At 47.5% G+C, this 13,545-nt stretch overlaps 1 protein-coding gene across 1 annotated transcript; it reads right to left on the bottom strand.

Moving 5' to 3' along the window:
• Window positions 1-732: 732 nt before the first annotated feature.
• Window positions 733-13,225, bottom strand: SLC6A20 (solute carrier family 6 member 20). The gene is made up of 11 exons (XM_021553271.2): window positions 13,105-13,225; window positions 8,896-9,036; window positions 8,072-8,163; window positions 7,141-7,368; window positions 6,092-6,202; window positions 5,480-5,721; window positions 4,450-4,612; window positions 3,934-4,138; window positions 2,985-3,144; window positions 1,799-1,964; window positions 733-882 (listed from the first exon to the last, which is right to left on the bottom strand). Exons 1-11 carry the CDS (start codon window positions 13,223-13,225, stop codon window positions 733-735), a joined length of 1,779 nt encoding a protein of 592 aa, XP_021408946.2.
• Between the last annotated feature and the right edge of the window lie 320 nt (window positions 13,226-13,545).

The raw sequence follows: 13,545 nt of genomic DNA, 5'->3' as shown, positions 1-13,545 counted from the left end.
TAGTGTACTTAAAGTATATCCCTAGATAATACAAGGTACAGCACACTGCACAGTTGCATACTGGAACTGGAAGCTTACTTCTGGAGGTGGGAGAACTCGTGTAGCTTACATATATATGTGCATATATATAGATATATGCATATATAAATATATATATTCACTGCTTTGCTGGACACAAATATAAAAGAAGCCATGTTAGTCACATTTATCTCCCAGTGCCATTCTTCTGATTACTCCCATGTAGGAAAGCAATTGTCACATTCTCATTGCCAGACTTCAACAGTTTCACCTGTTTACAAAATACAGATGTAATTTCAAACAATGAGTATGCTTAAGTGTCTTGAATGGTTTGGGGGCGTTTGCTGGTAAATTGGTGCAGGAACATGCTTGGTTGTTCATGTTTCCACACAGGAAGTGCTACAGCAGTGGAAAAGAATCACCTAATGTTGTGTAATGGGCTGATGTGCTGGTTAATTTGTGCTAGCTGGCATTTTGTGAGCTGCTCTCCTTCTCACCTCTTACAGAGGCCACTTTAAAGCTTCATCTTGTTACAGAGGAGCTTTTTTCCCCCAAACCATTGTGGAACCTCCCAAGAGCACTTTTTGGTCAATATAGCACCCACCATTCCCAACTCTATAAGTAGCTGCTACAAATAATGGTTGCTGCTGTCTTCCAGAAGTGCCCAGTCACTGGTGACGGGGGTAAGGTCTTCCCAAATCCAGCTGTCAGCTTTCATGCAACAGTTGAAACTCGTTCCCTCTTCAGTCTCTTCCTTATAAAAGTCACTAGTGCTCCCAGGGGTATGCACATGGTGGAAGATGCCACCAGCAGCCCGATCACTGCCAGGGCATAGCCTGGGTAATCCTTGGTCACCAGCTGCCCCTGCAAGGGAGAAAAGCAGTGATGGATCTGTGGGATCTGTCCCGGCGTTGGGCCAGGAGCCAAGCTGTGTGTATGGATCGGAACTGGACCTCGGAGAAGCGTTCTCAGTCTGTGGCAGCCCACAGCTGCCCTCGGTGTTCTCTGTTCAACCACACACACTGAAAACTGACAAGAACAGAGCTGCTGACAACAGGATTGGCAGGAACCTCTGCAAGCTTTTGTAAAGAGCAGATTTTGGCTTGGTTTGTGTTTCTTAATGAGGTGGCTGGGCCTGACCTCTGTCAGGTCTCTGTTCCTCTCCTGGAGCCTGTGGGCTCATGCTGACACCCAGTCAACAGGCAGGCCTGCCATAAGTCCTAAATTGGCCATGACATAAAAACAATTATGTGCTTTGTTCCTGCGTGATGGAAACATTTCCACAAAATGTTACAAAACCAGTGATTACTTATCCATTAGTAATTGCTCTGTGATAAATGCACAGTCCAGTACTCTTAAGAAAGTTTTCTGGCCATGAAGAAAAATATATATGGAAGTTACGAAAACTATTCCAGCAGCAGCTCAGTTCTGTTAAAGTAACACTAATTTTGTTCAAAGTAAATACACTTTAAAAGTAGGGGTTTTTAAGTGTATTTTTAAATATTATATTTGAGTCTTCAACATTAATGAAATTTAATTATATGAAGGGTTGATTAACAATCATAGAGGGAAATTAGTTGATTTTACAGAATCATTGCATCATGACTAAGTCAAATTTTCCCTGGTTTTCCTTTCCACAAAATTAAGGGATGGCCCTGACTCCAGCTCCTCACTTCTAGAAGGTGATTTTGTGGAACAGTGTAGTTAGGAAAGAAGCTTGTATCCTTGCAGGAACTAAGGAAGGTTTAAAACAGAAAAAAAGCCCAAACCCAAAACTTACCTGTGTGGCATCCCATGCTTGGTATTGCAATGTTCCTGTGAGGATATAGTCGGTGAGGTAAAAAATAAATAGGCTTATAATAAGCAGTGGACTAACAAAAGCCCACATAATTTTCCAATACCAGTTTGGCTTGCATCCAATCATGGTGTAAAGATCTTTCTCAAATCTGTTCCAAAAAAAAAAAAAAATTTTGTGAAGAAAACCAAATGTGTATTTTTGAGATTGGCTACAGATGCTCGATGAATACCTTGTTCTGATTTACTTCAAAAACCACCTAGAGAATCAAGTATGTCAGATGAGAAAGGGGAGTACAATTGAACACAAGTGAGCAGAGAATTATTTTTTGAAAAGCTGGCTCACCAGAATCACAGCAAGGGGGAAATCAAAACAGACAGTGAGGCTTCCAAGAGAATCCCAAGTTGCAGAGAGGAGCTAGAAACAGGTACAGCACGAAAGTTCTGCCTGAAGCGTAAGCTCGGGCTGTTGCTGGTGTCAGCTGACGAAAGGAATTATGCTGAAATACTGTGGAGAAAACGGCTGGGTTTGTGTAGCTGAGTATTCTCAGTGCTGTTAACTGACTGTCTTTGAGGGGGTGCTGACACTGGGAATGGTACCTAAAATCTCACAGGAGACCTGGATCTGACTCGAAGGCTTTGAACTCATCAGGGAGGAAACACCCACGTATGTGCCTGGACACCCTCTGTGCTGGCAGAATAACAAAGCAAATGCTGAAGCATTTCCTTTCAGCTATTTTCAAACGCCTTCGCTGTTCAAAACTTCTGATTCTAAAGCTTCCTTTTACCCACAAGGATTGACTTGGGAGACATACAATGTGCGAGGTGACCACCTTTGAAACCAAACTCACTGTCACTCTTGTGCTCATGCTGAATTCCTGTCATGGGAGGAGCAGAATTTTGGTAGAAGCTGCTCTGAGATCAAAGACAAGAGCAGGGAGCTTTGTGTAAAGCTTCTTATACTGCCCTGCCAGCAGAGAGTGTCAGCCAGCCTGGCCCCTCACAGCCCTGAGACAAGCCCTGGAAGGGCTCTGCAGGGCAGAGGAGACCCCATCCCCTTGCTGATCCTATAGCACAGGAGAAAAATTTATCCCAAGGCAGTATTTTTATTCCTGGCCCGTGGCTGCTCCCCAGGCTGTCTCACTATGAAGGAAGCAGGCTCCAGCTTTTACCTCCTTATCCCATAGATGTAACACACAGCGATGGTTTCCACCAGCACGATGAGCAGCAGCGAGAGGGTGGCTGCGTAGTCGTTGAAGATGTCAAACCAGTAATTTCCAGCCTCCATGGTGAAGATCAGGCCAATTATACAATTCATGAAACACACAACACCTGCGTGGATAAAATAGGGATCCTGCCATTACACCTGGAAGTTGTGTATGGAAAATGTCACTTCTTGTGACTAACAAGCTGGTGGGATTTCTGCTGAGCAGCTCTCTCTGAGGAGAAGAATTTTCTTTTCCCCTGTGGAAAAGACCTGTCCCTTTGCATGTGTGACTGTCATTAAACTGCTGCTCCTTAGACCTGCACAGTCACAGCACATCATCCCAGACATGGTCAAGACAACCAAGTCCTAGCTACAGCCCTGTCACACATGCATGCAGCATCTGCTGTTGCCACTGGGCACCCAGCTAAAACAAGTTTTAAGGTAGGACAACTGATTTCCATGCCCAGAGAGAAGCACATATTTCTTTTGACCAATGACTGAGGTGGTTTATAGTGGGGATACTTGTGATGTGACTGAACAGCTACCTGCTGCAACTATTTGTACCCTCCCTTGGAATTTCAGTCTGGAGACACAAGTCTGAAAGAGCTTGTGTGTGTTGGGAAGCCTGGAAATAAACAGCCACAACTGTCCTGCTTTGGGAGCTCCCAAGGGAAAGGGCTGCAGGATTTCACAAGGGCAGGCCAACCCTTCCAGCAGCATATTTGCTATTCCCTGCTTCGCCCAAGGTCAGAGCGTGGAGTGGCACTTCACTCAACAGCAGTGGACATCACAGCTTCTGCACATACACACACACTCACACACACTCACACACACTCACACACACACACTCACACACACACACACACACACACACACACGTGCTCACCGTGTGCTGCAGCCTGGCAGGTGCTTACCCGAGATCACCTCCTTGGGAAAGCGGGAGGCGATGGCCCTGCTGTCGGTCAGTGGTGTGAGGATGGCAGCTGTGTTCCCCAGCATGCTGCCAATGCCCAGCATCAGCAGCATAAAGAAGTAGAGCACAGAGTACAGCTGAGGCACCTCCATGTTTTTGATCGCTTCCGAATAGACTATAAATGCCAGTCCTGTCCCCTGGACAGCCTGATGGAGACAAGGGGACAAAACTGAGTTACAGGCAGCTTCTCAGCTCGATAAAGGACATAAGACAGAAGTGAGTGACTCTGTGTAATGACAACATAGACCTGAGGTGTGGCTTTGCACAGCAAAGGCAGGTGAGGTCTTGACTGGTTTATCCCAACAGCATGGACACAGCATGCTAATGACTCAAGCGAGCCCCTGCCCCATCCTGAGGGGTAGAAATGATCCCCAGCCCTGCCCAGACAGCTCCTGAGCTCACATGGAGTGTCTGGGCTCAATGGGAGCAAAGGAGACACCACAACGTGGCAACTCACTGTGTCTAGCTCAGCTTCCAAGCTGCAGTTTTTAATCTGTGGCATTAATTGGGCATATTCCTGTGGGTAGGTGGCCATGAGGTGATCTTTCATCTCATTGAGGTTGTCTGCTGTTAAAGAGCCTTCCTCCAGGTCAAAAGCATTCAGCAGCAGCAGGATCACCCTGGGAAGGATTACAGGAATTTATTGGCTTTCAGGCCGAGGGCACCTCATCCCTTTTCTCCATCGGCCCCACAGGAATGCTTTGCTGGTCCCAGGGCTTCAGTGTCATTGGGTGAGAGCAGCACTTCCAGCACAGTGTCAGAACACCGGCAACCTTGTGCTCATTTGTGCCTTGGAGGGAATGGCTCCTGCACCTGCACTGCTGCTCCCAGGCAGGTATTTTGGTTGCTGGCCAGTGCTGGCTGGTGTCTCTTCCCCTTTGCCCTGCGGTCTCACATCCACACCCCACCAACTTTATAGTCTTTTGTCAACAAGCAAGGACTACCAGCTTGGTTTCCTTTCTGATCAACGATGGATTGAAAGCTCTAAAAATATGAGTAAATGTGTAACTGCCATGGGTCCTGTGCCAGGGACTGCACGCAAGCTTGCAGCTACAGGACACAATCCTGCAAGCTGCTGGGCAATTGCAGAGCATCACAGCCAAGGAGGCTGAGCTCCTGGAACTCAAGGGCTTAGCCTTAAAAAAAGGGGATCTGAGCATCACTGCATTTATTAATCTGCTCCCCCAAACTCCCTGGAGCATGGGCCAGGACAAGAACACGGGGGAAAGTGCCTCTGTGACTTGCCCAGGCAAATTCATCCTCTTGATCAGGCCTGTGCCTGGAAGCGGCACCCAGGTGTCAAAAGGCAAAGCGCTCTGACCTTTCATCTCAGGCTTCATCGCTTTGAATAGCTCCTTTAGCTTTATTAGAGCAGTATCAGCTCTGGTCTTGGGGCAGTGCTGGCAGTGCTGCGTGCTGTTATTTATTTACCTCCCCCGTCACCTGCCCCAGAACAGCAGAAAACCAGTGAAACACCGGGCTCTTACTTGTTGATGCAGCTCTCATAGTTAAAGGTCGCTTTGAAGCCGTAGATGGAGAAAGTGACAATGCTGGCAAATATGGAGGTGGTGCTGTTGATGAGCGACACGATGACGGCGTGTCTCTGGCAGTTGTTGCTGGGCTCGTTGTAGCTGGCAAAGGCAATGAGGCTGCCAAAGCCAAGGCCCAGCGAGAAGAAGATCTGCGTGGCAGCGCTGATCCAGGTCTTGGGGTTCGACAGCTGCTCCAGCTGCAAAAGCCAGACGAGAGAGCAAGACCATGAAGTTGCACTAAGTGCCCAGCACTGCCCCTTCCAGCCTGCAGGGATGGGGCCCTTTGTGCATTCATTACAGCTCAGGGGTGTTCTTGGGCAGGGTTACTGCTCTGACTGAAAGCAATAGGTTATGCTAATGGGAAGCTCTTTTTCTGCAGGAAAAAGCAAGCAGTTTATGGGCACCATGGCAGCCTCCAGCCATTCCCAGCTGAGGTTTCCAGCTGCCAGACCTATGTTACTGCAGCAAAAAATCAGTATAAAAAAAGGAGGACCAAGACCCTTTAAAAACTTACATGCCCAATAACCAATAAAATTTCCTGAAAAATTCAATACAGTTTTTCTGTACCTTTGGTGTGAACATGTAGACGAGCCCATTCACAGCTCCATGAAGTGTTAATCCTCTGATGAGGTATATGATGAGAACACAATATGGCAAAGAGGCTGTCACATAGACGACCTGAGGAAAGAGGGTAAAGACCTTGGTCTAAAGAGTATGTAAGACAAAGCTAATCTTCTATGTCAATCTCACTTTACATAAATATTTTCCATTAATGTGTTTGTTATCCTGTATTAATTTTTGAAGAAATATTATCAGAAAAATCTAGCTTTAGATTTGCATTTTAGGAAAACAAGTTTTTAATGATGCTGAAGACCTACGCTACTGTTCCAAGCGTCTTCTCTCAGATTGGAAATCAAACAAAAATCTAAAATATTTCCAGCATTTTCAAACTCAGTTCTACATCATTTGGTGGCATAACACCAGTTCACAACCATCTCTCAAAAACTCATTAGGCAAAGGTGATCATCACGTGATCATCATCATCATGTTTGCTCTACAAGGAAGGCAAGCAGAGCTCATAAAAGGTCAAAATCAAACTTGAATTCAATCAAATTCAATCAAAATTTAATTGAATCAGTTGCAGCAATTTTAAGAGGTTATTCCTAGTTTATAGTCTCTTGGCTTTCTGTATTTGGCTAAGACGATTTGGGGATTACAGCCCTCAGCTTGCTGCTTAGTGCAGGCTCAGCCAGGACATTGGGGTTTTTCTCCCCACTTCCTCATAACTTCTGCTGTGAATAAAAAGCAAGCAAAAAATGTCCAGTAGATGTCTTGTTTTTCTTGCAAAGACCAAGGAATAGACGTCTCCTGGGGCAGATGGCTTTCCTCGTGGCCAGCAGCCTGACAACTGGCCATGACAGAGAGCTGGCTGTGTTTAAAGGACTTCCCTGGGTTATTTTTTCAGTATCACTCAGTGTTTTGATTGATCTTGCTTCAGCTGCAACTTGGCAGGGCAGCAGAGGCAGCCGAGCTCGGTGCTGCGGGGGGGACACCGCGACCCCCAGGAACTGCAGGGATTCCTCGCCGCCTCCCCACGTCCCTGCGCCCGCTCCCACCTTGCCGGTGGAAGCGGTGCCGCGGAGGATGCAGAGGTAAACCACGAGCCAGGCCAGCGTCAGGCACAGCGCCTGCTCCCACTGCACGCTGCCGCTGGCCTCCAGCGACGGGGCGATGTTCAGGGTCTGCCGGTACCAGAAGTACTGCGTGGAGGATGTCTTCTCGCACTCCTCCTCGTAGCCCGTGCGGTTGCTGTTGAGGGGGCAGGTGGCCCATGGCAGGGGGTCCTAGAGGAAGGGGCATGGCGTGAGTGTGGGCTGTCGGCATGGCAGGGAGAGCCGAGGTGCCACTGGGGAACGGGCAGGATGACGGCAAGGGCGGCTTTCTGCCCGGGCTTGCTTCTCTCTGAATGGGGTTGGGGATGACCCTCTCCCCTGGGGACGGTCTCTTTTGACAATCTCCCTTGGCAATGACCCTCTCCCCAAGGACTGATGCTTTCTGATCCTCTCCCCTGGGGATGAGCCCTTCTGAACCCCCTACCCAAGGACAGTCCAGCTCTGTCCCTCTTCCTTGGGGATGACCAGACTGATTCTGTCCCCAAGGACTGAGCCTCTTTAACCCTCTCCCCTGGGGATGACAATCTCCAAGCCTCTACCGTGGAGCCAGACCTCTCCCCTGCCACCAGACAGGCCCATCCCAGGATCCAGGACACCCTGCCACCAAGGCACACATGACCAAGGTGTCACAAGCCTGGCAATGACCTGAATTGCATGGTGAGCCAATGTCTCTGGGAGGACCATGGAGGAGGACATCACTGCCTCACTTTTCCCTCCAGGAAAGCCCTGGGTTTCTTGAAGCTTTTGACACCCCTCCTCCTCCCCATTCCCAGTTGGCAATGGTGCCATGCAACATCCAACGCCAATGAAACCCAGCACTGTGACCCTCTGCAGCTGCAGTGGGGCCAAGCTGAACCGCTGGGAGCCCACACACCTGGAAGGAGTGGAAGAGGTACCAGAAGGCCCAGGCATTTATCACATTGTAGTACATCGAGAGGAAGAAGGAGACGACAACACTGGCAACTCCTGTGGGTATGGAGGGAGACATTTGGTCAGCAGAAAACTCCAAAATGCCCAGGGCTCCACAACATCTGTGGGGTGTAGGAGCAGCACCACCATGGCTGACACAGGAGAGGCTTTGTCTCTGCACAGCCATGTGCACAGGGCATGTCCCTGTCACTGTAATCACTGCCTCATCCTCCCACCAGGACTATCCTGACCTGGATTTGATACTATAGGCCATGGGAAATGAATATTCAATGTATAATTAAAAAAAACAAAAAAGTGTGCTTACGCAAATTAATGATAGCTTGGGTTTTCAAGGTAATTTAATAACATAAAAATGTAGCTAAGAGTGGACATTGGTAAATGGTAGACTGGAACAGCTGGAAATTAAGGCACCATTTTACACTCATTGTTGAGCTTATTGGGAAGGTACTCTTGTGGCCAAGGCCCAGTGTAGGCAGTCCCAAGGGCTGGGTTTAACACTGACTTTCACAACATGATTTTGGCAGTCTGGCTGAGGGCAGGGGAACTCACACCTCTGAATCCAGACCCAGCACAGAAAGCACTGGCCCCAGTTCTCAACAAGGGACAGGATAAATGCATGCCATGAGGTGTCTGGCTTTGTTCAGTCTGGTGAGACCCAGTAAAACCCGAGTTCCCACCTGGGTATTTTCTGAAAGACAAAGCTCTCCAATCTAAAATCACCCACGTTCCCTGCATGCTGGAAAATAAAGATGGAAACTGAGACCGTACCAACACCGCAGAGGTAGGGACTGATTATTTTCCAGGCGCCGATGCTGCCCTGCCGCATACGCTGCCCCACGGCCAGCTCCAAGTACAGCAGCGGCATCCCCTCGGCAATCAGCATGATAAGGTATGGGATCAAAAAGCCACCTGTGAGAACAGACCCAACAGACAGCCTTCAGCAGATCAGCAGCAAGACAAACACCACTTTGCCCTGTTTGTGTTCAAGTCATGCTGTCAGTGTACCAGAGGCTGGCTGGGACTGCGTTCTGGTCCTGTCCATGTACCTTGAGTACTGAGGACACAGCCCAATCCTGAAGGGCATCTCACAGAGGTTTCAGGCAGCGTCCCAGAGGCTGGTGGGTGCTGGCTGCCTGGGAGCAGGGAATTTTCCGCAGGGACTTGGCAGGGCTGGGATTTCTGCTGTTAAACTGTGTTGGTCAGCACTGCTGTGTGGCAGCGCTGCCCAGATGCATCCGAGTGGTTTGAGCAGTGCTGGGGGCTGGGGCTGTTAAAGGGTAACCAAACACCTGCCAAACCTTGTAACTGATAATGAGACAAAGAGGACGAGGGAAAGATTTACTTCAGTGTGGGGTGCTCTGCTGCACAGCCAAAGTGCTCAAAGAAAAGGTAACAGCAATGTCTATGTCGAACAGAAAGTTTTGAGTTACATATTGAAGTCTGGTCTTGCTTAAAAATAGAAAACAACCAACCAAAAAAACAAACTAAAAAGCACCTATATCCCCATGCTGAGCCCATAAGCACCAGCAAATGAATGAAGGTTTTTCTCCCATGGTCCCACCAATGGGAGCAGACCCTGGGACACCGGCATTGAGTCTCCTGCATGGGGCTGCTCCTCCCTGCTTCCCTGCACATGGAGAGCCACAGAGATGCTGCTGTGGAAAAGGAACAGCAGAAATGGGAAGGCTGACAGCAAGAAAAGGAAAAGGACCTTCCTGCCTGGCAACCAGGATGTGCTTTGGCTTAAATTTCTGCTGGAAAAAAATAAAATCCTTGTATTCAACCTGGGGCTCACTTCAGAAAGAGCTGCTGACTGAGTCAAAAGCTGGATTTTTGTGAAGGCTTCCCTGCTTCCCTTTTTACAGCAAGCCAAAATATTTACGTAAATATCTCTTATTTAGGATTTAATCTGTGGCATTAACATTCCTTGCAATGGGCTCTGTGCAGCACTGTGGAGGAATGAACTCCATGCAGCGACTGAGGCAAAGACCTGGAAATAAACAGAGAGCAATAATCCGGTTTATTCTGGGAATTAATTTCCCACCTCCCAGCTCTCTTGTTATTAACAACCCCTTTGTTAGTCTGTTAGATAACTTCCTATGCCGCAAGGGAGCTGTCGAAGGTTTAAGAGCTCCCGCAGTCGCTCCATGCCAGTGGGGTGCGAGCTGCCCCAGCAGCCACTGAGGGAGTTCTGCCATGTACCACAGGAGAATCAGCATTAGGCCCTTGAAAAGGTTTTCCACCCTCCCAGCAGCGCTGCCACATGTTTGGCATTGACTGTGCCAACTGGCAAGGAGGAGAAATGCCTTCAGGCTTGTTCTTCACCCCAGTGTCCCCCTGCAGCTCGGGGTGCCAGCGCTAAGACCCTGCCCCTTGCTCTGCATCCTGTTTGCTCACAGATCTTGCTCCTAGTGCTACTCTTCCCAAGGAGGAGAACCAAAACCAATCACCAAAGTGACTGGGCAGCTGATAAACCAGCCCCTTGTCAGCTGTGAATCAGCTCTACTCAACTCCCCACTCATTGACACCGGGTGTTGCTCCCTCCGGTGCCAGCTGTCTGCAAAAATCAGCCCACAGGCCAGAACCCCATAGTTGGCAAAATGTGTGGTGTGCCCTGGCTCTGCTCAAGGCACTGGGCTTGGCCAGTGGCACCCTTGCCCCTGCTCAGGCTCCTGCCTGGTGCTCGGGAGCTTCCTCGCCCAGGGCTGAGCGCCGCTGAGCACCAGCCCTGCTGCAGACCCAGCCCAGCCTCATCTGAGCCTGGCCCAGCTGCTTAGGGACAGAGGAGCTGCACCTCCGAGGTTTGAATCTGCCCTGCTCTGCTCAGGTCGTGCTCTCTGCAGGAAAGCAAGGAGAAGGAGGAGAAGGAGGCGAACTGCTGATGAACATAATGACAGGTTACAAAGTCTGCAAATACTCAGGTTGCAAATGCTCAGCATCATCTGCAATAAGGGCCCTATTGCCCTGCTAGGCAGGGCAGGGACTGGCTCTGTGCTTTACTACAAGGAAGATGCCAAAAAAGCTGGTGTCCTTCCTAATCCCAGTGCCTGGATATCCAGCTTTTAAGTTCCTGAAACAATGTTCTGTATGCATAGGTTTTATGAACCCCTGGAAAGATACAGAATCCTCTTTAAGAGGGCAGTGAATAAAACAATTAAGAAAAGCAAAACCTTCTGTCAGGAGTTTTAATTTCACAGTAGAAAGAGCTGCCTTTCCCCATATAAATATAAGTGGTGAAGAGAAAAATAATGGAAAATATAATGAAAAATAGTGGAAAAACATTCTTATAAAACATGGGTTCTGGAAAATTCTTGGGTGTATAATAGAATAATTTGAGCTGGAAGGTATCTTTTAAAGGTCATCTAGTCCAATGCCCTTGCAATGAACAGGGAAGCTTAAATAAGCTTCTATTCAGGTTAACCAAATATTCCAGTATTAGTTACATTTTAGAGAATTTTCACCACCTTGCGGAGAATTTTCACCACAATACAGATGGCTGGCTAAAAGAATGACACAAAGCCCCCAGAATGTCTGAGTTTTGCTGTCCTTCAGGATGTCTGCCGTGATGGGCTGCTAGCAAACTGATCACAGGCAGTTTGACTGTGTACAGAAACATATTTTAAGCTTTGTGCTAGAGTTCAGTGTCAGATATGAAGACTTACCCTTAAAGCATGTGGAGGGGAATATTCGCAAAATCACAGCACGTCTATCATTTCTGCTATCTGAATTGTCTAAGAAAGCTTGAGCCACTGCAGCATCTACCTTCTACTGATGTTTCACCCACCATATTATCTGGATTTTTCTGACCTGATCCCACAGGATAGCTCTGATGCAGTCTCAGTGCTGAGATGGCTTTTCAAACAGCAGCATGAACCACCTCCTACCACCACAAGTGCACTCAGAAGTAAGCTACAAGCCAACAAAACAAGCATAAAAACAGCAAAAAAGCTGTTTAACATTTCAGTGTTTCTTCCTGAAAGGAAGAAAAGGCAGAAGGAGACCAGAAGCAGATGAGGCAGATGCTTATCCTGTCCCTAAATTCAAGATCGGGCCAGGTCCCAAATTACAACAACAGATGAAGTATGAGAAGAGTAAAAAACTTGGTTGTCTTATAGAGAGCCTGTTTCTAAAGGTTCTTCAGAAAATGGTAGCTGTATACTAGAGGAGATTATTAATACTGATCTTGAATTAATCTAATTAACTGACTTTTGATTTCTAAGGAAGAACAGTTGTGGCTCATACATGCCACAAACATCATCCTCCCTCACTTTGGACCCAGAAGGAGAATAAACTTTCAAAGAGGGTTTTGGAGGTCTTTTTGGTTGGTTTACTTCTTTTTGGAGGACAAATCAATTTATTCTTTATTTCCAAAGGTTCCTGGGAGGCTTTAGCTGCAGAACTCCTATTGATTAAGGCATTTCAGCCAACTTCAAGGCATATTTGCAGCCAAGCTATCATCTCCTAAAGTAAGGTTTTGTATAAAAGACAAGATATTAATGACAGGTACTTGAAATAACACAGCTGATCTTTAAGTTAAATCAGTGTAATCATCTCCCCTTCTCAATATTTTCCAAGTCCCCAGAGGTGGTGAATGAACATACAAGGACATGAAACAGTTTCTGACACCTTCAGAGTGATTCAGTGGGGCAAAAATATAATAAATGAATACTATGTAGAGCTATAGCTCTCACTCTACCTCAGTGTTTTTTAGAAAACATGGGCCTTCCCACTGTTTCATTGCACTTACAGGAACAAATGCCACTATACTGGGGCAGCTGTCAGGTAGAAGCCTAATGCTATGGAATACATAAAATAAAGCCACAGTAAAACACATTGTACAACAACAGAAAGCCAGACCTCCTCTCTGCCCTGGACCTTGCTGGGTGGACAGAGAATGAACATGGACAACATACTTTTGCACTTAAAGCTTGCCCCATTCCTCCTCGAGGGAAGCAAGAAAATGTAAACCACACTTACCTCCTCCGTACATCTGACATAAGTATGGAAACCTCCACACATTTCCCAGCCCCACAGCATAGGAAATGCAGGCAAAAACAAACTGCAGGGGATTGTCCCATAAGGGTCGGGATTTCTCCATTGCTTCCTTGCAGGCAGAGGTTTCAGCAGAGCCTCCTGCCTTCCCTCCCTCAGGTACTCTGCCAACCGTGCCTCACACTCCACGCCAGTCCGGCTCGGAGGGGAGGGAAAGGCGGAGAAGCTATGCTTGCCAATTCCTATCAAGCTTTTTAATTACTAATCTTATTAACAGGCACATACTGAAATAGGAATGCTGGTAAATAGATTATAGACACACACAGAACTATAAAATTGGTACTTTGGGTGAATAGCTGCTTGGGTTTTGACTGGCATTTCTGGGAAGGATGTGAGCTGAGGGATTTTTATCAACTCACATGGCAA

This window comes from Lonchura striata, chromosome 1 (assembly GCF_046129695.1).
Source record: "Lonchura striata isolate bLonStr1 chromosome 1, bLonStr1.mat, whole genome shotgun sequence".
Classification (NCBI taxonomy): domain Eukaryota; kingdom Metazoa; phylum Chordata; class Aves; order Passeriformes; family Estrildidae; genus Lonchura; species Lonchura striata.
The sequence above is the reverse complement of the archived record's forward strand: the minus strand, read 5'-3'. Positions and strand labels throughout refer to the sequence as shown.

Bases quoted from the DNA above. Each gene is read 5' to 3' on its own strand.
- SLC6A20 (XM_021553271.2), bottom strand. From the start codon at position 13,225: ATGGAGAAATCCCGACCCTTATGGGACAATCCCCTGCAGTTTGTTTTT. The intron at 7,369-8,071 runs GTGTGTGGGCTC...CCCTTCCTCTAG, and splicing joins ACCTCTTCCACTCCTTCCAG to GACCCCCTGCCATGGGCCAC. The intron at 6,203-7,140 runs GTGGGAGCGGGC...CTCTTTCCTCAG, and splicing joins GCACCGCTTCCACCGGCAAG to GTCGTCTATGTGACAGCCTC.